This window comes from Anomaloglossus baeobatrachus, chromosome 6 (genome assembly GCF_048569485.1).
Source record: "Anomaloglossus baeobatrachus isolate aAnoBae1 chromosome 6, aAnoBae1.hap1, whole genome shotgun sequence".
Lineage (NCBI taxonomy): Eukaryota > Metazoa > Chordata > Amphibia > Anura > Aromobatidae > Anomaloglossus > Anomaloglossus baeobatrachus.
Window position 1 is genome coordinate 21,464,648 of NC_134358.1, and position 26,839 is coordinate 21,491,486.

A 26,839-nucleotide genomic window follows, 5' to 3' on the forward strand; every position below is an offset into this window, starting at 1 on the left:
AATCAACCCCAGACCTTTTAACTACTTCATTGATTACAGATTAACGAGGGAGACGCCTTCAGAGTTAATTGCAGCCCTTAGAGTCCCTTGTCCAATTACTTTTGGTCCCTTGAAAAAGAGGAGGCTATGCATTACAGAGCTATGATTCCTAAACCCTTTCTCCGATTTGGATGTGAAAACTCTCATATTGCAGCTGGGAGTGTGCACTTTCAGCCCATATTATATATATAATTGTGTTTCTGAACATGTTTTTGTAAACAGCTAAAATAACAAAACTTGTGTCACTGTCCAAATAATTCTGGACCTAACTGTATATATATATATATATATATATATCTCCAATCCATACCCATGGAGCTTGGTATATGGAGGCCGTACACTCAGCTGTTGACATCACGTCCCCATATTGGAGATGTAGCTCCATCCAGTCCTAAATTCACAGACACAATTTTCGATTCGGAGGCTTTTTTATTCCTTTTTATGTCACTGAGTGTACACAAATTATCGATCTCATTAGTGCACTACAGAAAGCCGTGCGCTGCCGGCGGCCTCTAATTAGCTTCAGTGAGTGGGCCTAATCTGATGAGCGGAGGGGGCGTGCTGTGCCGCCGGCTCGTAGGTATCTGATCCGCGTGTTGACCTCCGATCGCGCTGGTGTTCTCTTCATTTTTCTTTGAATGCACAGAGTATTCCTGGTTCATGATCGTTACTTTCCAATTCGGTGAAAACATTAGCTCAGGTTTCATCCTGGTATGAGTGATCACTCCATATAAGGGATTTTGGTGGCTCTAGCCCCGCCCCCGAGGAGCCACGGCATTCACTACTTCTAATTATGATGTCAGTAGTCGCTCCAGTAAAATCTCCCAGCATCCCCTGCTTGTTCAGTGCCTGCTCAGCGCATCTCTATTGCGCTGTCTTCTGTTGCTGGGAAAATGGTCAATCCTCCCTCTTATTGTGGTCGGCTAAACCGTCAAAGGGTTATCTAACATTACGCTTGTAGAAAACGGCAGCTTTATAATTGCAGCTCTGGAGTATAGTTCAGACATTATACCGAATATATTTCCTACACTGTGCTAAGTTATTAGAGCTGCACACAAACCATCCATTAATCACTTAACCCCTCAGATGCTGTGGCCAAGAATGGCCGTGGCATCTAAGCGGTCAGACAAGGAGCTAATGGGGTTCCCGGGTAAAGCGTGATTGGCAGGTAAGGGAGACGTCACTATCGCCTAATACCAGTGATCCGTCCATACTGGTTTGGATGGTTACACTGTGACCCCTTCCGTGAATCTTCTCTCCGTCGCTTTGTATGGAGCAGTTGATTGTCAGCTCTTCAGTCTCTCGTCGGTGCGACGGTCCCGGCACCTGCTCTTTTCTTTCTCTTGTAGCGGCACCTGTCGATGTTCCGGTTCCCGTACGCTGCCCAGATTCGCTCTTCCTTTCATCCCAGCATTAAACATGTAATCAGCCATCTATTTACCCACATGAATGCTCTGCCTGAGAGCGATAATTGGTGTTAGCGCGGTAAATGCAGTGACGCTCAGCCGCCAGGGACACGCCGCCCGATGAATGTCCTCCTGATTACTGCAAACTAGCGAAGACTCCCGGGAAGGACGACAGAGGATGACTGCTCCGGACGGTGCTTCCCTCCTTCCCCGTCCAGAGCGTGATTGTGGTCAAAAGTCAAAAGGAGGCTGCAGCTCGGAGGCCACCGGGGGGGCTACGGCTCGGAGAGCGCTGGGGGGGCTACGGCTCGGAGAGCGCTGTGGGGGCTACGGCTCGGAGAGCAGGTGGGGTAGGGGGGGCTTCGAGAGCGAGAGCATCGGGGAGCTGCCTCCTTCTAGAGCACCAAGGAGAAGGGCTGCTTCCTTTGAGAGCGCCGGGGGGGGGGCTGCCTCCTTTTGAGAGCGCCGGGGGCGGGGCTGCCTCCTTTGAAAGCACCGGGGGACAGCGGCCTCTCGAGAGGCCGGAGAATGAGCATCCAAAAGTTACTACAGCTGTAGAAAAGCAGCGCAGCATATCAGTCCTGTGAAAATATCTGCGGAGACTGGACAAAACATCAAAATCATGGCGGGCAGAGAGGTGTGTGGCCCTCCTAGAAGATTGCTGCAGTCCCTGAAATGGCTGATACCCCGATGGCCCGGCACGGAGGTGACACGTGGCCCCGATGGCCCGGCACGGAGGTGACACGTGGCCCCGATGGCCCGGCACGGAGGTGACACGTGGCCCCCGGAGGCTGAGGGCGCCTGCCCCCCCCCGACTGTCTCAGGGATTGAAGCGATCAGAGACATTTCCTCCTGCAAATTCTAATTAAATTACCTTAATAATCAAATAAAGCAAAACAATGGCAGTGAGGAAACTGATAGCGAGCGGGAAGACAACACCGCGCAGCCTCCGCATACCATGCAATATGCATCATATAAATATCCCCCAGCAGCAGAACATGGAGTGCAGCTCTGGAGTATAATACAGGAGGTAACTCAGGATCAGTAATGTAGTGTATGTACACAGTGACTGCACCAGCAGAATAGTGACTGCAGCTCTGGAGTATAATACAGGAGGTAACTCAGGTTTATGAATGTAATGTATGTACACAGTGACTGCACCAGCAGAATAGTGAGTGCAGCTCTGGAGTATAATACAGGAGGTAACTCAGGATCAGTAATGTAGTGTATGTACACAGTGACTGCACCAGCAGAATAGTGAGTGCAGCTCTGGAGTATAATACAGGAGGTAACTCAGGATCAGTAATGTAGTGTATGTACACAGTGACTGCACCAGCAGAATAGTGAGTGCAGCTCTGGAGTATAATACAGGAGGTAACTCAGGATCAGTAATGTAGTGTATGTACACAGTGACTGCACCAGCAGAATGAGTGCAGCTCTGGAGTATAATACAGGCTGTAACTCAGGATCAGTAATGTATGTACACTGACTGCAGCAGCAGAATAGTGAGTGCAGCTCTGGAGTATAATACAGGAGGTAACTCAGGATCAGTAATGTATGTACACAGTGACTGCACCAGCAGAATAGTGAGTGCAGATCTGGAGTATAATACAGGATGTAACTCAGGATCAGTAATGTAATGTATGTACACAGTGACCGCACCAGCAGAATAGTGAGTGCAGCTCTGGAGTATCATACAGGAGGTAACTCAGGATCAGTAATGTAATGTATGTACACAGTGACTGCACCAGCAGAATAGTGAGTGCAGCTCTGGAGTATAATACAGAGGTAACTCAGGATCAGTAATGTAATGTATGTACACAGTGACTGCACCAGCAGAATAGTGAGTGCAGCTCTGGAGTATCATACAGGAGGTAACTCAGGATCAGTAATGTAATGTATGTACACAGTGACTGCACCAGCAGAATAGTGAGTGCAGCTCTGGAGTATAATACAGAGGTAACTCAGGATCAGTAATGTAATGTATGTACACAGTGACTGCACCAGCAGAATAGTGAGTGCAGCTCTGGAGTATAATACAGAGGTAACTCAGGATCAGTAATGTAATGTATGTACACAGTGACTGCACCAGCAGAATAGTGAGTGCAGCTCTGGAGTATAATACAGAGGTAACTCAGGATCAGTAATGTAATGTATGTACACAGTGACTGCACCAGCAGAATAGTGAGTGCAGCTCTGGAGTATAATACAGAGGTAACTCAGGATCAGTAATGTAATGTATGTACACAGTGACTGCACCAGCAGAATAGTGAGTGCAGCTCTGGGGTATAATACAGGATGTAACTCAGGATCAGTAATGTAATGTATGTACACAGTGACTGCACCAGCAGAATAGTGAGTGCAGCTCTGGGGTATAATATAGGATGTAACTCAGGATCAGTAATGTAATGTATGTACACAGTGACTGCACCAGCAGAATAGTGAGTGCAGCTCTGGAGTATCATACAGGAGGTAACTCAGGATCAGTAATGTAATGTATGTACACAGTGACTGCACCAGCAGAATAGTGAGTGCAGCCCTGGAGTATAATACAGAGGTAACTCAGGATCAGTAATGTAATGTATGTACACAGTGACTGCACCAGCAGAATAGTGAGTGCAGCTCTGGAGTATCATACAGGAGGTAACTCAGGATCAGTAATGTAATGTATGTACACAGTGACTGCACCAGCAGAATAGTGAGTGCAGCTCTGGAGTATAATACAGAGGTAACTCAGGATCAGTAATGCAATGTATGTACACAGTGACTGCACCAGCAGAATAGTGAGTGCAGCTCTGGAGTATAATACAGGAGGTAACTCTGCATCAGTAATGTGATGTATGTACACAGTGACTGCACCAGCAGAATAGTGAGTGCAGCTCTGGGGTATAATACAGGATGTAACTCAGGATCAGTAATGTAATGTATGTACATAGTGACTGCACCAGCAGAATAGTGAGTGTAGCTCTGGAGTATAATACAAGAGGTAACTCAGGATCAGTAATGTAATGTATGTACACAGTGACTGCACCAGCAGAATGAGTGCAGCTCTGGGGTATAATACAGGAGGTAACTCAGGATCAGTACAGGATCAGTAACGTATGTACACAATGACTGCACCAGCAGAATAGTGAGTGCAGCTCTGGAGTATAATACAGGAGGTATCTGGTGTTGTGTTGCTATAAGAACACGTTTATGTGGTGTAAATATGCATTGTGTGATGTGATTATGGGGGGCTGGGTGTCGGGCTGTGGGGGTCTGTGTTCCGTCCCTCTATGTTGTGTGTTCTCTACTTGATACAATAAATTGCCCTTTTATAAATCGCACCTCATCTCTGAGATGCGAAGTGCAGTCGCCATGGTGACGGTGCGTGCCCCCATCTCGATTGAGCCGCTGGCGTGTGCCCTTTTCCCGTCTGCCAAGTGTGGACTCAATCAACACTTCTTGTTCTCTGTCTGTGAGGAGGACGGCGGCGGCCACACGCTGATTACAGGCCCCGCACTCGTTACAGCGCCCCCAACACGATAATCAATGTCCTGCCGCCCCCCCCACCCCACCACCGCCACTCCTCTCATTGATCTCTATAGACACAGGCATAAAACTACAACTCCCAGCATGCCCCGGTAGCACCGCTGCAGAGTCCCCCCTCCCCCCAGGATTCCCAGGAACGTAGAACATAATCCTGTCTCGTGCACTTCGTTTTTCATCTCCTCGCTATGTTCAGGATCTCTGCTGCTGTTAGTGAATAGAAGCCTTTTCCCAATCATTGTCCTGGTACTTGTCACTGCTGGGGGGTCGTTACAATTGTATCCAGCGCAGAGAAATCTGGACTGATACATTGTATGTGAGAAGCTACCGGACGAGCTCAGAGTAGCCGATCCCTACACGTCCCCGTGAAGAAGAAATGCAGAGTGCAATATGTATATGTGTGCATGTATATGTGTGTATGTATGTATGTATGTGTGTATATGTGTGTGTGTATATGTATGTATATATATATATATATATGTATAATATATATGTATGTATGTATATATGTGTGTGTGTGTGTGTATATATATATATATATATATATATATATATATATATATATATATATATATATATATATATATATATTCGCTATACAACACAATTGTGAAGTTGAACGAAATTTATTGCTTATTTTAAACTTTTGTAAAAAAAGAATAAACTGAAAATTGGTGCGTGCAATATTATTCATCCCCTTTACTTTCAGTGCAGCAAACTCACTCCAGAAGTTGATTGAGGATCTCTGAATGATCCAATGTTGTCCTAAATGACTGATGATGATAAATATAAGCCCCTGTGTGTAATCAAGTCTCCGTATAATGCCCCTGCTCTGTGATAGTCTCAGGGTTCTGTGTAAAGCACAGAGAGCATCATGAAGACCAAGGAACACAACAGGCAGGTCCGTGATACTGTTGTGGAGAAGTTTAAAGCCGGATTTGGTTACAAAAAGATTTCCACAACTTTAAACTTCCCAAGGAGCACTGTGCAAGCGATCATATTGAAATGGAAGGAGCATCATACCACTGCAAATCTACCAAGACCCGGCCGTCCATCCAAACTGTCATCTCACACAAGGAGAAGACTGATCAGAGATGCAGCCAAGAGGCCCATGATCCCTCTGGATGATCTGCAGAGATCTACAGCTGAGGTGGGAGAGTCTGTCCATAGCACAACAATCAGTCGTACACTGCACAAATCTGGCGAAGAGTGGCAAGGAGAAGCCATTTCTCAAAGGTACCCATAAAAAGTGTTGTTTAAAGTTTGCTACAAGCCACCTGGAGGACACCAAACATGTGGAAGAAGGTGCTCTGGTCAGATGAAACCAAAATCAAACTATTTGGACACAATGCCAAACGATATGTTTGGTGTAAAAGCAACACAGCTCATCACCCTGAACACACCATCCCCACTGTCAAACATGGTGGTGGCAGCATCATGGTTTGGGCCTGCTTTTCTCCAGCAGGGACAGGGAAGATGGTTAAAATTGATGGGAAGATGGATGGAGCCAAATACTGGACCATTCTTTAAGAAAACCTGTTGGAGTCTGCAAAAGACCTGAGACTGGGACGGAGATTTGTCTTCCAACAAGACAATGATCCCAAATATGAAGCAAAATCTACAATGGAATGGTTCACAAATAAACATATCCAGGTGTTAGAATGACCAAGTCACAGTCCAGACCTGAACCCAATCGAGAATCTGTGGAAAGAGCTGAAAACTGCTGTTCACGAACGCCTCCATCCAACCTCACTCAGCTCCAGCTGTTTACAAAGAATGGGCGAGAATTTCAGCCTCTCCATGTGCAAAACTGATAGACACATCCCCCAAGAGACTGCAGCTGTAATCGCAGCAAAAGGGGGCGCTACAAAGTATTAACTTACAGGGGATGAATAATATTGCACGCCCCAATTTTCAGTTTATTATTTTTTTAAAAAGTTTAAAATAAGCAATAAATTTCGTTCACCTTTACAATTGTGTCACTTGTTGTTGATTCTTCTCCAGAACATTAACATTTTATCTTTGTTTGAAGCCTGAAATGTGGGAAAAGGTTGAAAAATTCAAGGGGGCTGAATACTTAAAAAGAAGTGTTTGTATAGAAAATTTTAGTCATCCGAAAATAAAATAAAAAAATTGATATATTATAATATATATTACATATATAACATATATATAATATATATATATTTTATATGTAATATATTAAAATATATATTATATTAATATATATATTTTATATTAATATATTAAAATATATATTATATTAATATATATATATATATATTTTAGTGTGTGTGTGTATATATGTATGTGTGTGTGTGTGTGTGTGTGTGTGTGTGTGTGTGTATATATATATGTATAGTATATTAATGTATATATGTAATATTAAGATGTAATATATAATAATTTATATATGTAATATATATATACACAGTGCAGATCAAAAGATTGTACACACTTTGTTTTGTGTTTTTTTTTTTTTTTCTTCTAAAGTAAAATGTTGCACAATCCTCATAGTAACATTAAAAAGTTTGCACATATGTTTTTAGGTGCAAAAAAGTGATTAAGAAAATCCAAACCCTCTTTTCTTCACTAGGGTAAACGTTAGGGGATCTTGAAAAGTTGGAAAATTAGAATTTTATATGCAGAGATATAATAGAGAAAAAAATGACATGGGGTGAAAAACATAAGTGTAAAAAAAAAAAAAAAAAAGGTGCAAAAATAATAATATAATAAATAAATAATGATGAATTTGGTCCCAAGTTCCTCCACCCCCCCCCCCCTACCCGGGACAATTGAAGTAAGGCTTTGTCCACACCCTGCATTTTTGTTGGACAATAAAAATGCCACCTCTGGCAGACTCTTGACATATGTAAACACTGAATTTGACATAAAAAGCATTAATAACACATGCATCTTTTCATGCGTTTTCGATGCGTTTGGGCTGTGTTTTGGACAGTGCGTTTTTAAAGGAGTTATAAAATGATAGGGTAGGATTTGATAGGAAGAGTACATAGCGGGATAGATAGAAAAAATATCTACGAAGAATAGATAGCATGACTGCCCGCTGACAGAGCCATGCGATGAGAGTGAATTCGGGTGAGCCTCTGAGGTCAGTGCCGTGACACAGGCAGTAGTGCGGGGCCTCAGCGGTGATGTCAGAGCATCACCAGAGTTCACTGTCATCGCGCAGCTCTGTTTGTGTCTCGGCCTGATTTGTGGTGACAGGTGAAGGACTCGCCTGTGTCCTCAAATCACCTGCTGATAGCGCGACTGACTTCAGTTGCTGTGTGGAGCTCACAGCTAGCGGTCGTGCTATATGGCCGCTTGCTTTGAGCGCCAGCTGTAGCAGAGCTGAATTGCCGTGGGACCTTGTGTGGATTAATTTGAACCTGTAGGGGTGTTTGGGGATTAATAAAGTGGTGAAAAGGGTGGTTGTTTGGAATACAGGAAAAAAAAAAAAAAAGAAAAGAATTTTTGGGTGTATGTTTTTTACTTTGACTTACAGATTAATTATGGTTGGTGTCTCATAGATGCCTGCCATAGTGCCATTAATTTCTCATTACCCTGATTGCCACCGCACCAGGGTAAGGTCCCGGGACTGTTGCATCTAATGGATGCGGCAATTTTGGGCGGCTGCTGGCTGATTTTTTTAGGCTGGGAAACAGTCTAAAAACGGTAGGCCTCCCCAGTCTAAGAATACCAGCCAGCAGCTGTGAGGCTTTATCATGAGACAGCTGTCACTCAGTGTGGGGGCGTATCAGACCGGTGGGCGGGGCGAAGCAGTGAATATGAGATGAGCCTAATGAGCGGCCGGCACTTTCAGAAGCAGGAGAGGCCGCGGGGGCAGTGCATGCATTTTGTCATTGACAAGCCGCAGTATAAAATGCAACGTGCGCACATGGCCTAAAGCAAAAGACTGTGGGATTGCACTATGCAGAATGTGTTTGAGGTTACCATGGAGACGCACAGTCTGCACAGGAGCTGTAAACACAAAACGGAGTTTTTTTTGTTTTTTTTTTAATGAAGACCTGACGCTGTGTTGCTTTGTTTCTGGGTTTTAGATGTATCCAAGCCTTAGATGCCGGGATAGTGAGGCTGGATTAGTCTCCGTGTCCTCCGGGCGGTGACCGGTGGGGGGCCGAGGCTGCAGCCTGTCGTACCCTGATAACGCCGCAGTCCGGAGGCCTCCATGATTTCCCACTATCGTCACTTTAGCATTATTCTGTTTAGAAATAGGATCTTAATTGAATATTGATCCTCCTGTTAATAGATGAACACGAGGAGTTTTATTTTATTTTCCAGCTCACAGATCTCCCCTCGCTCGGGTTACACGAGACGCATTTCTTAATTTTTCCCAGTAAACCTGTCCGTCCAACAAAGAAGCTCCGTTAACGTCCAATTAAGCTTTTGAGTAATGGAAGACGCTAGAATTGTAAGCAAAATCCAGTGATGGGGCCGACCCCAGTCTGCACTGCATGCCAGTACTAATAGTGCTGGAGGAGTCACACAGGAATGGAGACATCCAGACAGTCTTATGCCAGCCTGAAATGGCTGATAACAGGGAGCAATAGTGTACTCATCTGTCCTACACTCACCACCCAGTAATGGCTGATAACAGGGAGTAATAGATTGTACTCATCTGATTTACAGTCCCCCCCCTCCCCCCCAGTAATGGCTGATAACATGGAGTAATGAATTGTACTCATCTGTCCTACAGTCTCATTCCCCAGTAATGGCTGATAACAGGGAGTAATAGATTGTATTCACCTGTCCTACAGTCTTGTTCCCCAGTAATGGCTGATAACAGGGAGTAATAGATTGTATTCACCTGTCCTACAGTCTTGTTCCCCAGTAATGGCTGATAACAGGGAGTAATAGATTGTAGTCACCTGTCCTGTAGTCACCTCCCCTAGTAATGGCTGATAACATGGAGTAATAGATTGTACTCACCTGTCCTACAGTCTTAGGCTATGTGTCCACGGGAGAATGTAGCTGCGGATTTTTCTGCATCAAAATCCGCAGCTTTCCCGCAAAATCCGCACCTTTTCAAAGGTGCGGATTTGCTGCGGACTTAATGCGGATTTTGGTGCGGATTTCCCCTCCCCCCCCCCCCCCCCAATTTTAAAGCCAAAATCCGGATGAAAATCCGCAACAATAATTGACATGTTGCAGATTTTTCCGGATCAAAATCCGCACGAAATCCGCTGCAGAAAAATCTGCAGCGTGGGCACAGCATTTCCCAAATGCCATAGAAATGGCTGGGGAGTAGCTGTGCTGCAGATTTCTGGAAAATCCGCAGCTTTTCCGCGAGAAATCCGCGGCAAAATCTGCGCATTTTCCGCAGCGTGGACACATAGCCTTACAGTCTTGTTCCCCAGTAATGGCTGATAACAGGGAGTAATGGTTTGTACTGACCTGTCCTACAGTCTCCTTCCCCAGTAATGGCTGATAACAGAGTAATAAATTGTAGTCACTTGTCCTATAGTTGCAGGTAGCATTGGTGTCCCCCCTTGTCTGCGATGCCCCCCGCCGTTCGGTGCCCCCTGCTTGCTATTCCCGCAGGCTCATGCACTCGTCGCTCTGCTCTCGGTTGCACCGGGTGACGGCTTTTTCTGCGGTGTCTCCCGCTCTCTTCTGCTCTCGGTTGCACCGGGTGACGGCTTTTTCTGCGGTGTCTCCCGCTCTCTTTTGCTCTCGGTTGCACCGGGTGACGGCTTTTTCTGCGGTGTCTCCCGCTCTCTTCTGCTCTCGGTTGCACCGGGTGACGGCTTTTTCTGCGGTGTCTCCCGCTGTCTTCTGCTCTCGGTTGCACCGGGTGACGGCTTTTTCTGCGGTGTCTCCCGCTCTCTTCTGCTCTCGGTTGCACCGGGTGATGGCTTTTTCTGCGGTGTCTCCCGCTCTCTTCTGCTCTCAGTTGCACCGGGTGACGGCTTTTTCTGCAGTGTCTCCCGCTCTCTTCTGCTCTCGGTTGCACCGGGTGATGGCTTTTTCTGCGGTGTCTCCCGCTCTCTTCTGCTCTCGGTTGCACCGGGTGACGGCTTTTTCTGCAGTGTCTCCCGCTCTCTTCTGCTCTCGGTTGCACCGGGTGACGGCTTTTTCTGCGGTGTCTCCCGCTCTCTTCTGCTCTCGGTTGCACCGGGTGACGGCTTTTTCTGCGGTGTCTCCCGCTCTCTTCTGCTCTCGGTTGCACCGGGTGACGGCTTTTTCTGCGGTGTCTCCCGCTCTCTTCTGCTCTCGGTTGCACCGGGTGACTGCTTTTTCTGCGGTGTCTCCCGCTCTCTTCTGCTCTCGGTTGCACCGGGTGACGGCTTTTTCTGCGGTGTCTCCCGCTCTCTTCTGCTCTCGGTTGCACCGGGTGACGGCTTTTTCTGCGGTGTCTCCCGCTCTCTTCTGCTCTCGGTTGCACCGGGTGACGGCTTTTTCTGCGGTTCCCCCCGCCCTCCTGCACCCCCCGCTCTGCTGTTTTTCTGCGGTGTCTCCGCAGCTTTCTAGGAATCTGGCCTGGAGGTGCGGTGCTGGCCGCTCGCCCTGACTGCACAGTAAATCTGGACTCCTTGCGCGCTTCTTTCTTGCAGTAATTCCCGCGAGTCCGTAGTTAATGTTCACTATTGAATTTCGCTATATTACGCCGGAGGTCTGGTGCTGCGGAGGTGTGCGGGGCCTCGCCTCATAAATCACACACTCGGGACACACTCAATAAATGTCACCACTTATCGGCCCCGCACTCAGCATGATCTCAATCTGAGTCCAACCTAAAAAGGAGGGAACGGGAAATAACTGCCGTATAAAGGACGATACGCTGTATCCCCGCTGTATAGAGAGGACGATACGCTGTATCCGCGCTGTATAGAGAGGACGATACGCTGTATCCGCGCTGTATAGAGAGGACGATACGCTGTATCCGCGCTGTATAGAGAGGACGATACGCTGTATAGAGAGGACGATACGCTGTATCCGCGCTGTATAGAGAGGACGATACGCTGTATCCGCGCTGTATAGAGAGGACGATACGCTGTATAGAGAGGACGATACGCTGTATCCCCGCTGTATAGAGAGGACGATACGCTGTATCCGCGCTGTATAGAGAGGACGATACGCTGTATCCCCGCTGTATAGAGAGGACGATACGCTGTATCCGCGCTGTATAGAGAGGACGATACGCTGTATCCGCGCTGTATAGAGAGGACGATACGCTGTATCCGCGCTGTATAGAGAGGACGATACGCTGTATAGAGAGGACGATACGCTGTATCCCCGCTGTATAGAGAGGACGATACGCTGTATCCGCGCTGTATAGAGAGGACGATACGCTGTATCCCCGCTGTATAGAGAGGACGATACGCTGTATCCCCGCTGTATAGAGAGGACGATACGCTGTATCCCCGCTGTATAGAGAGGACGATACGCTGTATCTGCGCTGTATAGAGAGGACGATACGCTGTATCCCCGCTGTATAGAGAGGACGATACGCTGTATCCGCGCTGTATAGAGAGGACGATACGCTGTATCCCCGCTGTATAGAGAGGATGATACGCTGTATCCGCACTGTATAGAGAGGACGATACACTGTATCCGCGCTGTATAGAGAGGATGATACGCTGTATCCGCGCTGTATAGAGAGGACGATACGCTGTATCCCTGCTGTATAGAGAGGACGATACACTGTATCCCCGCTGTATAGAGAGGACGATACGCTGTATCCGCGCTGTATAGAGAGGATGATACGCTGTATCTGCGCTGTATAGAGAGGACGATACGCTGTATATGCGCTGTATAGAGAGGACGATACGCTGTATCCGCGCTGTATAGAGAGGATGATACGCTGTATAGAGAGGACGATACGCTGTATCCCCGCTGTATAGAGAGGACGATGCGCTGTATCCGCGCTGTATAGAGAGGACGATGCGCTGTATAGAGAGGACGATAAGCTGTATCCCCACTGTATAGAGAGGACGATACGCTGTATCCGCGCTGTATAGAGAGGACGATACACTGTATCCCCGCTGTATAGAGAGGACGATACGCTGTATCCCCGCTGTATAGAGAGGACGATATGCTGTATCTGCGCTGTATAGAGAGGACGATACGCTGTATCCCCGCTGTATAGAGAGGACGATATGCTGTATCTGCGCTGTATAGAGAGGACGATATGCTGTATCTGCGCTGTATAGAGAGGACGATATGCTGTATCTGCGCTGTATAGAGAGGACGATGCGCTGTATCCCCGCTGTATAGAGAGGACGATATGCTGTATCTGCGCTGTATAGAGAGGACGATATGCTGTATATGCGCTGTATAGAGAGGACGATACGCTGTATCTGCGCTGTATAGAGAGGACGATACGCTGTATCTGCGCTGTATAGAGAGGACGATATGCTGTATATGCGCTGTATAGAGAGGACGATTCGCTGTATCTGCGCTGTATAGAGAGGACGTTGTATCTGTTATAGACAGAGCTGAACTAGAGCGGATGCAGAGGAAAGCGACTAATGATAAGAGATCTGCAGAACACGGGTTATTAAACTTGGGGTTCTCAGATTTGGAAAAACAAAGGCTCCGGAGTGATGATATTACAGGGGGCAGAACAGATCGGTATAAGGGGCTTCTCACACCTAGGCCTGTGACAGGGGCGGGGGGCGTCCACTACATCAGAGGAAAGGCTTCTGCTATCCTCACAGGCAGTGATTGTGAGACTGTAGATTTACTGTACGAGCAGTGACACTGTAGATTCTTTACTGTACGAGCAGTGACACTGTAGATTCTTTACTGTACGAGCAGTGACACTGTAGATTCTTTACTGTACGAGCAGTGACACTGTAGATTCTTTACTGTACGAGCAGTGAGACTGTAGATGATTTACTGTACGAGCAGTGACACTGTAGATTCTTTACTGTACGAGCAGTGACACTGTAGGTTCTTTACTGTACGAGCAGTGACACTGTAGTTTCTTTACTGTACGAGCAGTGAGACTGTAGATTCTTTACTGTACGAGCAGTGACACTGTAGATTTACTGTACGAGCAGTTACACTGTAGATTTACTGTACGAGCAGTGACACTGTAGATTCTTTACTGTACGAGCAGTGACGCTGTAGATTTACTGTACGAGCAGTGACACTGTAGATTCTTTACTGTACGAGCAGTGACACTGTAGATTCTTTACTGTACGAGCAGTGAGACTAGATGATTTACTGTACGAGCAGTGACACTGTAGATTCTTTACTATATGAGCAGTGACACTGTAGATTCTTTACTATACGTGCAGTGACACTGTAGATTCTTTACTATACGTGCAGTGACACTGTAGATTCTTTACTGTACGAGCAGTGACACTGTAGGTTCTTTACTGTACGAACAGTGACACTGTAGTTTCTTTACTGTACGAGCAGTGACACTGTAGTTTCTTTACTGTACGAGCAGTGAGACTGTAGATTCTTTACTGTACGAGCAGTGAGACTGTAGATTTACTGTACGAGCAGTGACACTGTAGATTCTTTACTGTACGAGCAGTGACGCTGTAGATTTACTGTACGAGCAGAGACACTGTAGATTCTTTACTGTACGAGCAGTGACACTGTACATTCTTTACTGTACGTGCAGTGACACTGTAGATTCTTTACTGTACGAGCAGTGACACTGTAGATTCTTTACTGTACGAGCAGTGACACTGTAGATGATTTACTGTACGAGCAGTGACACTGTAGATTCTTTATACGAGCAGTGACACTGTAGATTCTTTACTATACGAGCAGTGAGACTGTAGATGATTTACTGTACGAGCAGTGACACTGTAGATTCTTTACTGTACGAGCAGTGACACTGTAGATTTACTGTACGAGCAGTGACACTGTAGATTCTTTACTGTACGAGCAGTGACACTGTAGATTCTTTACTGTACGAGCAGTGAGACTGTAGATGATTTACTGTACGAGCAGTGACACTGTAGATTCTTTACTATACGAGCAGTGACACTGTAGATTCTTTACTATACGTGCAGTGACACTGTAGATTCTTTACTGTACGAGCAGTGACACTGTAGGCTCTTTACTGTACGAGCAGTGACACTGTAGTTTCTTTACTGTACGAGCAGTGACACTGTAGTTTCTTTACTGTACGAGCAGTGACACTGTAGTTTCTTTACTGTACGAGCAGTGAGACTGTAGATTCTTTACTGTACGAGCAGTGACACTGTAGATTTACTGTACGAGCAGTGACACTGTAGATTCTTTACTGTACGAGCAGTGACGCTGTAGATTTACTGTACGAGCAGTGACACTGTAGATTCTTTACTGTACGAGCAGTGACACTGTAGATTCTTTACTGTACGAGCAGTGAGACTGTAGATGATTTACTGTACGAGCAGTGACACTGTAGATTCTTTATACGAGCAGTGACACTGTAGATTCTTTACTGTACGTGCAGTGACACTGTAGATTCTTTACTGTACGAGCAGTGACACTGTAGATTCTTTACTGTACGAGCAGTGACACTAGATTCTTTACTATATGGGCAGTCACGCTGTAGCTGCTTTACTGTACGAGCAGTGACACTGTAGCTGCTTTACTGTACGAGCAGTGACGCTGTAGCTGCTTTACTGTACGAGCAGTGACGCTGTAGCTGCTTTACTGTACGAGCAGTGACGCTGTAGCTTCTTTACTGTACGAGCAGTGACGCTGTGGCTGCTTTACTGTACGAGCAGTGACGCTGTAGCTGCTTTACTGTACGAGCAGTGACATAGATTCTTTACTGTACGAGCAGTGACGCTGTAGCTTCTTTACTGTACGAGCAGTGACGCTGTAGCTTTACTGTACGAGCAGTGACGCTGTGGCTGCTTTACTGTACGAGCAGTGACGCTGTAGCTGCTTTACTGTACGAGCAGTGACATAGATTCTTTACTGTACGAGCAGTGACGCTGTAGCTTCTTTACTGTACGTGCAGTGACGCTGTAGCTGCTTTACTGTACGAGCAGTGACGCTGTAGCTTTACTGTACGAGCAGTGACGCTGTAGCTGCTTTACTGTACGAGCAGTGACGCTGTAGCTGCTTTACTGTACGAGCAGTGACTCTGTAGCTTCTTTACTGTACGAGCAGTGACGCTGTAGCTTCTTTACTGTACGTGCAGTGACGCTGTAGCTTCTTTACTGTACGTGCAGTGACGCTGTAGCTGCTTTACTGTACGAGCAGTGACGCTGTAGCTTTACTGTACGAGCAGTGACGCTGTAGCTGCTTTACTGTACGAGCAGTGACGCTGTAGCTGCTTTACTGTACGAGCAGTGACGCTGTAGCTGCTTTACTGTACGAGCAGTGACGCTGTAGCTGCTTTACTGTACGAGCAGTGACGCTGTAGCTGCTTTACTGTACGAGCAGTGACGCTGTAGCTGCTTTACTGTACGAGCAGTGACGCTGTAGATTCACTGTACGAGCAGTGACGCTGTAGCTGCTTTACTGTACGAGCAGTGACGCTGTAGCTGCTTTACTGTACGAGCAGTGACGCTGTAGATTTACTGTACGAGCAGTGACGCTGTAGATTTACTATACGAGCAGTGACGCTGTAGATTTACTATACGAGCAGTGACGCTGTAGATTCTTTACTATACGGGCAGTGACGCTGTAGATTCTTTACTATACGGGCAGTGACGCTGTAGCTGCTTTACTGTACGGGCAGTGACGCTGTAGCTGCTTTACTGTACGAGCAGTGACGCTGTAGCTGCTTTACTGTACGAGCAGTGACGCTGTAGCTGCTTTACTGTACGAGCAGTGACGCTGTAGATTTACTGTACGAGCAGTGACGCTGTAGATTTACTATACGAGCAGTGACGCTGTAGATTTACTATACGAGCAGTGACGCTGTAGATTCTTTACTATACGGGCAGTGACGCTGTAGATTCTTTACTATACGGGCAGTGACGCTGTAGCTGCTTTACTGTACGGGCAGTGACGCTGTAGCTGCTTTACTGTACGAGCAGTGACGCTGTAGCTGCTTTACTGTACGAGCAGTGACGCTGTAGCTGCTTTACTGTACGAGCAGTGACGCTGTAGATTCTTTACTGTACGAGCAGTGACGCTGTAGATTCTTTACTGTACGGGCAGTGACGCTGTAGCTGCTTTACTGTACGAGCAGTGACGCTGTAGCTGCTTTACTGTACGAGCAGTGACGCTGTAGCTGCTTTACTGTACGAGCAGTGACGCTGTAGCTTCTGTACTGTACGAGCAGTGATGCTGTAGCTGCTTTACTGTACGAGCAGTGATGCTGTAGCTGCTTTACTGTACGAGCAGTGACGCTGTAGCTGCTTTACTTTACGAGCAGTGACGCTGTAGCTGCTTTACTGTCCGAGCAGTGACGCTGTAGCTGCTTTACTGTCCGAGCAGTGACGCTGTAGCTGCTTTACTGTACGAGCAGTGACGCTGTAGCTGCTTTACTGTCCGAGCAGTGACGCTGTAGCTGCTTTACTGTACGAGCAGTGACGCTGTAGCTGCATTACTGTACGAGCAGTGACGCTGTAGCTTCTTTACTGTACGAGCAGTGACGCTGTAGCTGCTTTACTGTCCGAGCAGTGACGCTGTAGCTGCTTTACTGTACGAGCAGTGACTCTGTAGCTTCTTACTGTACGAGCAGTGACGCTGTAGCTTTACTGTACGAGCAGTGACATAGATTCTTTACTGTACGAGCAGTGACATAGATTCTTTACTGTACGAGCAGTGACATAGATTCTTTACTGTACGAGCAGTGACATAGATTCTTTACTGTACGAGCAGTGATGCTGTAGCTTCTTTACTGTACGAGCAGTGACTCTGTAGCTTTACTGTACGAGCAGTGACATAGATTCTTTACTGTATGAGCAGTGACATAGATTCTTTACTGTACGAGCAGTGACGCTGTAGCTTCTTTACTGTACGAGCAGTGACTCTGTAGCTTTACTGTACGAGCAGTGACATAGATTCTTTACTGTACGAGCAGTGACATAGATTCTTTACTGTACGAGCAGTGACATAGATTCTTTACTGTACGAGCAGTGACGCTGTAGCTTCTTTACTGTACGAGCAGTGACTCTGTAGCTTTACTGTATGAGCAGTGACATAGATTCTTTACTGTATGAGCAGTGACATAGATTCTTTACTGTATGAGCAGTGACATAGATTCTTTACTGTACGAGCAGTGACGCTGTAGCTTTACTGTACGAGCAGTGACTCTGTAGTTTTCTTTACTGTACGAGCAGTGACTCTGTAGCTTCTTTACTGTACGAGCAGTGACGCTGTAGCTTCTTTACTGTCCGAGCAGTGACGCTGTAGCTTTACTGTACGAGCAGTGACGCTGTAGCTTCTTTACTGTCCGAGCAGTGACGCTGTAGCTTCTTTACTGTCCGAGCAGTGACATAGATTCTTTACTGTACGAGCAGTAAACTCTGCCATTTGTTGTAATGGCTGATTCAGTATATGTGCAGCAGGGCCCGGAGGCCTTTCTAGAATGATATATTACTGGTTATGTGCAGTAGGTTCTTCGGGGCGTTGATCGGGGGCGCTCATCAGGAAGGCGTTTCCCCCTAATATGGGGCTATTCTCCCCCGTCGGGCGTGGTTTTTGCCTCCCTGGATCCCCTGCATGTTGGGTTATAGCCTGAACTCGATGGATTTGTGTCTCTTAAACCTAAAAAAAAAGCCGTTTATATTCTTAGCCGCGCCTGATATGTTAAGTGTTCAGATATAACTGGTCTTCATATATTGCCCCTCTCTGCTGTATGTGGTCCCTGCCACAGTGTGCACACGGCCCTACATCGTCTGCACGGTACACAGGACCCTGAATGCACCGGGCCCCCCAATGCACCGGGCCCCCCAATGCACCGGGCCCCCCAATGCACCGGGCCCCCCCAATGCACCGGGCCCCCCAATGCACCGGGCCCCTTAATGCACCAGGCCCCCCAATGCACCGGGCCCCCCCATACACTGTACTGACATAGCAGCGCAGCAAAGAAAGACAATGTGCAGTGTATGGGGGCCCGGGATCATGGGGCCCTGAGCTCCCGTGAGCCCCTTATAGCCCCTGTTTCTTTGTCGGCCCCTGAGTGGGCTGTAACTGCTGAATACCGGAGCTGTAATGTCGTGCTTTGTTTTCCAGCTCCTGCGCCTCCGTCCAGCCGGAATCCGGTTTTCCAACATGTCGTATGGCTCTGTTGACGGCAGTGGATTTGGAAGCAGAAACCCCTTTGGCGGACCCTCGAGTCAAGGATATCAGCCTCTAGGTAGGAGCCTCGGCGTCAGCTGTGCCCCCCACGCCTCCCTGCTGCCCCCTCCATACCCGGGCCGCCCTGCGATGTACAGGGGGCAAGTGGCGACCATATACACCCAACCAATAATCCATAGGGTGACACTACAACTCCCAGCATGCCCGGACAGCTGCAGGCTGCTGATCCTTGATGCCATCACGGGGTCCATAAATAGAAATCCCATAACAAGTCTGTAGCATTGGAGGGTTCCAGGGCGACGACGCGCAGTGTGAATCCCTCCCGACACGTCGGACCACACGTTCCAGCATTGCCCCGTATGGCCTGGTTTTGGGGCGCGCCGGTGTTTTCTCCTTTTTCCTTTTTTGAAATGTTCTTGTTTCCAAAAATATTCGTCGTGTGGGGAGCCGCAGAGAGCCATTACCAGTGAGTGCGCGGGTCCTGGAGTCGCATCCCAGCGCAGGGACTACAACTCCCATCATCCCCCCGCGTGCAGCAGAGAGCCGCGCTTTACTACCTTTGTAATCGTGGACCACTAAGGGGCGCCAAAGTGCGACCCCCGCGGGCTGAGCGGAGAGGGGAGCGCTTATCCTGGCCTTGGAATTTTGCCCACGTGCCTTCTCTCTCCTCACCCACAGTAACATATGAGGGGTAGAGGCCGCCATATTGACCGCACCATAGTAATAGATACTGGAGCGACCTCCCTCCTTGTCACACGGAGCAATGATGTCCAGTCACTGCCCCTGATCTCGTGCTCTGCACTTTTTTCAGTGAGTGTTTTCTCTTTATCAGCATTCTGCCAGCACTATAGGAGCCGGAACTGCCTGCCTTTTCCTTTTCTGCATGCATTGCTCCTGATAATGTCAAGTAACTAGCTCTGAATTGAAAGCCCCCCAGATTATGCTTGTTTGCAGTTTGACAGTTGGGTCAGAGTCCAAAATTCTCCCCTCTCCCTCTGAAGAGGCCGAGGCCCGCCCCCCCCCTCCCTCGAGGCCCGCCCCCTCCCTCCCTCGAGGCCCCGCCCCCTCCCTCCCTCGAGGCCCGCCCCCTCCCTCCCTCGAGGCCCGCCCCCTCCCTCCCTCGAGGCCCGCCCCCCTCCCTCCCTCGAGGCCCGCCCCCACCTCCCTCGAGGCCCGCCCCCACCTCCCTCGAGGCCCGCCCCCACCTCCCTCGAGGCCCGCCCCCCTCCCTCCCTCGAGGCCCGCCCCCTCCCTCCCTCGAGGCCCGCCCCCTCCCTCCCTCTCGAGGCCCGCCCCCTCCCTCTCTCTCCCTCGAGGCCCGCCCGCCCCCCTCCCTCTCTCTCCCTCGAGGCCCGCCCGCCCCCTCCCTCTCTCTCCCTCGAGGCCCGCCCGCCCCCTCCCTCTCTCTCCCTCGAGGCCCGCCCGCCCCCTCCCTCTCTCTCCCTCGAGGCCCGCCCGCCCCCTCCCTCTCTCTCCCCTCGAGGCCCGCCCGCCCCCTCCCTCTCTCTCCCTCGAGGCCCGCCCGCCCCCTCCCTCTCTCTCCCTCGAGGCCCGCCCGCCCCCTCCCTCTCTCTCCCTCGAGGCCCGCCCGCCCCCTCCCTCTCTCTCCCTCGAGGCCCGCCCGCCCCCTCCCTCTCTCTCCCTCGAGGCCCGCCCGCCCCCTCCCTCTCTCTCCCTCGAGGCCCGCCCGCCCCCTCCCTCTCTCTCCCTCGAGGCCCGCCCGCCCCCCTCCCTCTCTCTCCCTCGAGGCCCGCCCGCCCCCTCCCTCTCTCTCCCTCGAGGCCCGCCCGCCCCCTCCCTCTCTCTCCCTCGAGGCCCGCCCGCCCCCTCCCTCTCTCTCCCTCGAGGCCCGCCCGCCCCCTCCCTCTCTCTCCCTCGAGGCCCGCCCGCCCCCTCCCTCTCTCTCCCTCGAGGCCCGCCCGCCCCCCTCCCTCTCTCTCCCTCGAGGCCCGCCCGCCCCCTCCCTCTCTCTCCCTCGAGGCCCGCCCGCCCCCTCCCCTCTCTCTCCCTCGAGGCCCGCCCGCCCCCTCCCTCTCTCTCCCTCGAGGCCCGCCCGCCCCCTCCCTCTCTCTCCCTCGAGGCCCGCCCGCCCCCTCCCTCTCTCTCCCTCGAGGCCCGCCCGCCCCCTCCCTCTCTCTCCCTCGAGGCCCGCCCGCCCCCTCCCTCTCTCTCCCTCGAGGCCCGCCCGCCCCCTCCCTCTCTCTCCCTCGAGGCCCGCCCGCCCCCCTCCCTCTCTCTCCCTCGAGGCCCCGCCCGCCCCCTCCCTCTCTCTCCCTCGAGGCCCGCCCGCCCCCTCCCTCTCTCTCCCTCGAGGCCCGCCCGCCCCCTCCCTCTCTCTCCCTCGAGGCCCGCCCGCCCCCTCCCTCTCTCTCCCTCGAGGCCCGCCCGCCCCCTCCCTCTCTCTCCCTCGAGGCCCGCCCGCCCCCTCCCTCTCTCTCCCTCGAGGCCCGCCCGCCCCCTCCCTCTCTCTCCCTCGAGGCCCGCCCGCCCCCTCCCTCTCTCTCCTCGAGGCCCGCCCGCCCCCTCCCTCTCTCTCCCTCGAGGCCCGCCCGCCCCCTCCCTCTCTCTCCCTCGAGGCCCGCCCGCCCCCCTCCCTCTCTCTCCCTCGAGGCCCGCCCGCCCCCTCCCTCTCTCTCCCTCGAGGCCCGCCCGCCCCCTCCCTCTCTCTCCCTCGAGGCCCGCCCGCCCCCTCCCTCTCTCTCCCTCGAGGCCCGCCCGCCCCCTCCCTCTCTCTCCCTCGAGGCCCGCCCGCCCCCTCCCTCTCTCTCCCTCGAGGCCCGCCCGCCCCCTCCCTCTCTCTCCCTCGAGGCCCGCCCGCCCCCTCCCTCTCTCTCCCTCGAGGCCCCGCCCGCCCCCTCCCTCTCTCTCCCTCGAGGCCCGCCCGCCCCCTCCCTCTCTCTCCCTCGAGGCCCGCCCGCCCCCTCCCCTCTCTCTCCCTCGAGGCCCGCCCGCCCCCTCCCTCTCTCTCCCTCGAGGCCCGCCCGCCCCCTCCCTCTCTCTCCCTCGAGGCCCGCCCGCCCCCTCCCTCTCTCTCCCTCGAGGCCCGCCCGCCCCCTCCCTCTCTCTCCCTCGAGGCCCGCCCGCCCCCTCCCTCTCTCTCCCTCGAGGCCCGCCCGCCCCCTCCCTCTCTCTCCCTCGAGGCCCGCCCGCCCCCTCCCTCTCTCTCCCTCGAGGCCCGCCCGCCCCCTCCCTCTCTCTCCCTCGAGGCCCGCCCGCCCCCTCCCTCTCTCTCCCTCGAGGCCCGCCCGCCCCCTCCCTCTCTCTCCCTCGAGGCCCGCCCGCCCCCTCCCTCTCTCTCCCTCGAGGCCCGCCCGCCCCCTCCCTCTCTCTCCCTCGAGGCCCGCCCGCCCCCTCCCTCTCTCTCCCTCGAGGCCCGCCCGCCCCCTCCCTCTCTCTCCCTCGAGGCCCGCCCGCCCCCTCCCTCTCTCTCCCTCGAGGCCCGCCCGCCCCCTCCCTCTCTCTCCCTCGAGGCCCGCCCGCCCCCTCCCTCTCTCTCCCTCGAGGCCCGCCCGCCCCCTCCCTCTCTCTCCCTCGAGGCCCGCCCGCCCCCTCCCTCTCTCTCCCTCGAGGCCCGCCCGCCCCCTCCCTCTCTCTCCCTCGAGGCCCGCCCGCCCCCTCCCTCTCTCTCCCTCGAGGCCCGCCCGCCCCCTCCCTCTCTCTCCCTCGAGGCCCGCCCGCCCCCTCCCTCTCTCTCCCTCGAGGCCCGCCCGCCCCCCTCCCTCTCTCTCCCTCGAGGCCCGCCCGCCCCCTCCCTCTCTCTCCCTCGAGGCCCGCCCGCCCCCTCCCTCTCTCTCCCTCGAGGCCCGCCCCTACCTCTGCACACACAGTCCAGTATACAGTTAATATTACAGATTATGTGGGCTCTTTAAGGAGGGGGGAGGAATTATTTGGATTCTGTATGGTAATGAGGTGCCATATGGCAGTATTATTCTGTACCTACACTTTGGGAACTTTATGGCGGTATAAATTATTGTGGGCTCTTTATAGGAATATTATTTGGTTGCGGTATACGCGTTCACTGTATGGCAGTGGTGTTTGGTAATTGTTTGCATTCTGCATATTATTTGGGTGCTATATAGCGCATTTTTATGCACTTTTTACAAACGTTTTACATAGGTTGAAAAAAACCCCTGCTCCGTCTCCTTCCTCCACCAATTATTCATTTGGTCACTAAATCCTTTATAACCCACAATGTTGTGTACTGAGGAAATCCTCCAGCCCTGATATAAAGCTGTTCTAGTATCTGCCATTACTGCCTCTTGTGGTCGCATTCCACAGTCTGACCGCTCTAACTGTAAAGAACCCTTTCCTATTTAGCTGCCGGAATCGCTTTTCTTCCACTCTGCTTTAGGCTTCTCCATATTTAGTTTGTTTCCTATATGGCGGTGTTTGACTTTTTAAGGCAGCATTATTTGCATGCTGTTTTTCGGCACTACATGGTGCTGCTTTGTTTCTTAAAGGAGTTTTATTTGTGCACTGTATGGCGGGTTTATCCTTTCTCTCTCTCTGGAGAAGGCTGTGTGATCTTTAAAGGCGGTATTATGTGGCCACCATATGGCAGCATTATGTGGGCTGTATGTTCCTATATGGAAGACGTTTCTGATGTTTTTAAGGAGTATTGCTTCATTTTATAAGGGCATATATGATGGTATTAAGTCAGCTTCGTATGACGATGTTATCCTGGCACTATATGGCGGTGTTATGTGACATGAAAGGCAGCGGGGCGAGTTCTGCGTGTCCACTGTTCGGCTTTATTTATATACACATTTTATATAAGATGTACCGAAATCTAAAATAAATGGCGCCGTGTACAGAGGCCCCACGACGCGCAATTATCACTCATCAGCAGCGCAATTCATCTGTCCTGCACCCGGGGACCATCGGGGCTCGCGCTCCCCGTTCCCACGTGGCTCCTCGCTCGGCCGCAATTTGCCGGTAATGGCTTTGTAAAAAAGTAATGCCTAAGTATTATAAATGAGCCGCCGCCTCCGAGGAGAGATTTATGGGGTCTGTATTTACTGCCCCCTCCGGTGTCCTCCCTGCAGAGATTTATTATTAGATCCTGTCCGCTGTGAGAGATGTAAGAAGCGCCGAGGCTGTGCCCCGCGCCGAGGCTGTGCCCCGCGCCGAGGCTGTGCCCCGCTCCGAGGCTGTGCCCCGCCCCGAGGCTGTGCCCCGCCCCGAGGCTGTGCCCCGCCCCGAGGCTGTGCCCCGCCCCGAGGCTGTGCCCCGCCCCGAGGCTGTGCGCCGCCCCGAGGCTGTGCGCCGCCCCGAGGCTGTGCCCCGCCCCGAGGCTGTGCCCCGCCCCGAGGCTGTGCCCCGCCCCGAGGCTGTGCCCCGCCCCGAGGCTGTGCCCCGCCCCGAGGCTGTGCGCCGCCCCGAGGCTGTGCGCCGCCCCGAGGCTGTGCGCCGCCCCGAGGCTGTGCCCCGCACCGAGCATTCGCACCAAGCGCAGACAGCAGAGCTCTGTCCATAAAGTTATGGCGGACGCATTGATTTATCACAATCCACGCAGAACATGGCGGCCTCCTATGAATGGAGGCTCCAAGTTTCACCCTTGGATTTAAAACAGGGGCCAAAAAGATTGAAGAATTTTGCCCAAACGTATGTGTTATGTTTTATTCTCCAATCACATCCAAAGCTGCAATCACAATTCTGTTGGTTTCTTGAGGCTGCATTTTTCACTAGTAGTTACCACGTTTTATGGTGGTCAGCGTCTGCTGGGAGTTATCTCATTAACTGGAGAGCACGGTCGCTATGTTGTACACCATGAGGGCATGCTGAGAGTTGTAGTGCTTGAGTTACTGGAGAACTCCATTCACGCAAGGAAATATCCTAATGTGGGGCTGAGGGAACTTGCTGGGGGTTCTAGTGTCCCTGTAGCTGGAGAGCGGCTGTGGGAGCATGCTGGGGGTTGTAGTGTCCCTGTAGCTGGAGAGCGGCTGTGGGAGCATGCTGGGGGTTGTAGTGTCCCTGTAGCTGGAGCGTGGCTGTGGGAGCATGCTGGGGGTTGTAGTGTCCCTGTAGCTGGAGAGCGGCTGTGGGAGCATGCTGGGGGTTGTAGTGTCCCTGTAGCTGGAGAGCGGCTGTGGGAGCATGCTGGGGGTTGTAGTGTCCCTGTAGCTGGAGAGCGGCTGTGGGAGCATGCTGGGGGGTTGTAGTGTCCCTGTAGCTGGAGAGCGGCTGTGGGAGCATGCTGGGGGTTGTAGTGTCCCTGTAGCTGGAGAGCGGCTGTGGGAGCATGCTGGGGGTTGCAGTGTCCCTGTAGCTGGAGAGCGGCTGTGGGAGCATGCTGGGGGTTGTAGTGTCCCTGTAGCTGGAGAGCGGCTGTGGGAGCATGCTGGGGGTTGTAGTGTCCCTGTAGCTGGAGAGCGGCTGTGGGAGCATGCTGGGGGTTGTAGTGTCCCTGTAGCTGGAGAGCGGCTGTGGGAGCATGCTGGGGGTTGCAGTGTCCCTGTAGCTGGAGAGCGGCTGTGGGAGCATGCTGGGGGTTGTAGTGTCCCTGTAGCTGGAGAGCGGCTGTGGGAGCATGCTGAGGGTTGTAGTGTCCCTGTAGCTGGAGAGCGGCTGTGGGAGCATGCTGGGGGTTGTAGTGTCCCTGTAGCTGGAGAGCGGCTGTGGGAGCATGCTGGGGGTTGCAGTGTCCCTGTAGCTGGAGAGCGGCTGTGGGAGCATGCTGGGGGTTGCAGTGTCCCTGTAGCTGGAGAGCGGCTGTGGGAGCATGCTGGGGGTTGTAGTGTCCCTGTAGCTGGAGAGCGGCTGTGGGAGCATGCTGGGGGTTGCAGTGTCCCTGTAGCTGGAGAGCGGCTGTGGGAGCATGCTGGGGGTTGTAGTGTCCCTGTAGCTGGAGAGCGGCTGTGGGAGCATGCTGGGGGTTGTAGTTGTGTATAGCAGGCGGTGGTGTATTGGGGGGCTCTGTGCACAGCAGGGGGGTGGTGTATTGGGGGTGCTCTGAGCACAGCCGCGTCCCCCTCGCTCTGCCGCGTCTCCGGCTCTGACAGCTCCTACCTCATTACACCAGACGCTGCAGTCACCGTGAATCACGGAGACGCCCCGGGGGCGGCGGGGACGGGGGGTGACATTACACGGCGCGGATACCGCACAGCTGCTTGGGGGCGAGCACTAATTAGCCAGGGAGAAACAGGGAAGCCGGAGTAGGGTGCCAGATTACCAGATATTCCGGATTATCAGACACTCCTGAACTCCACTTACAGAAAATTCACTCCGGCTGCAATAGACTCGGTAGATGCTCTGCAGCTCTTATACAGAGCGATGGTCTGCAGACTACGGCCCTCACAGGTCAGAGAGGACCGCTCCCAGCATGCCCCAGCAGTCTGTACTGCGGAGGACATGCTGGGAGTAGTAGTTATGTTGTAGAGCGCTGCAGGAACAACAACAATTATTAATGCAGTTCCATCTCACTCCGTTATGGAATATCCCACCTCCTGGGTCCAGAAATGGGCACCCCCTTTAAGACTAAATATCCTTCTACCGGGCCCCAGAAATGGGCACCCCCTTTAAGACTAAATATTCTCCTACCGGGCCCCAGAAATGGGCACCCCCTTTAAGACTAAATATCCCACCTCCGCGGTCCAGAAATGGGCACCCCCTTTAAGACCAAATGTCCTCCTACCGGGCCCCTGAAATGGGCACCCCCTTTAAGACCAAATGTCCTCCTACCGGGCCCC

The 26,839-nt window shown here is 51.8% G+C and overlaps 1 protein-coding gene across 2 annotated transcripts in view; it reads left to right on the plus strand.

The window, feature by feature from the left end:
- The window catches only part of TSNARE1 (t-SNARE domain containing 1), a 302,535-nt gene that overhangs the window by 36,602 nt on the left and 239,094 nt on the right, over positions 1-26,839 (plus strand). For both annotated transcript variants that reach the window (XM_075316115.1, XM_075316117.1), the window contains exon 3: positions 19,086-19,209. In XM_075316115.1, coding sequence (XP_075172230.1) covers positions 19,125-19,209 — 85 coding nt within the window. In that variant the 5' untranslated portion in view covers positions 19,086-19,124. The remainder of the gene's footprint in view (positions 1-19,085; positions 19,210-26,839) is intronic.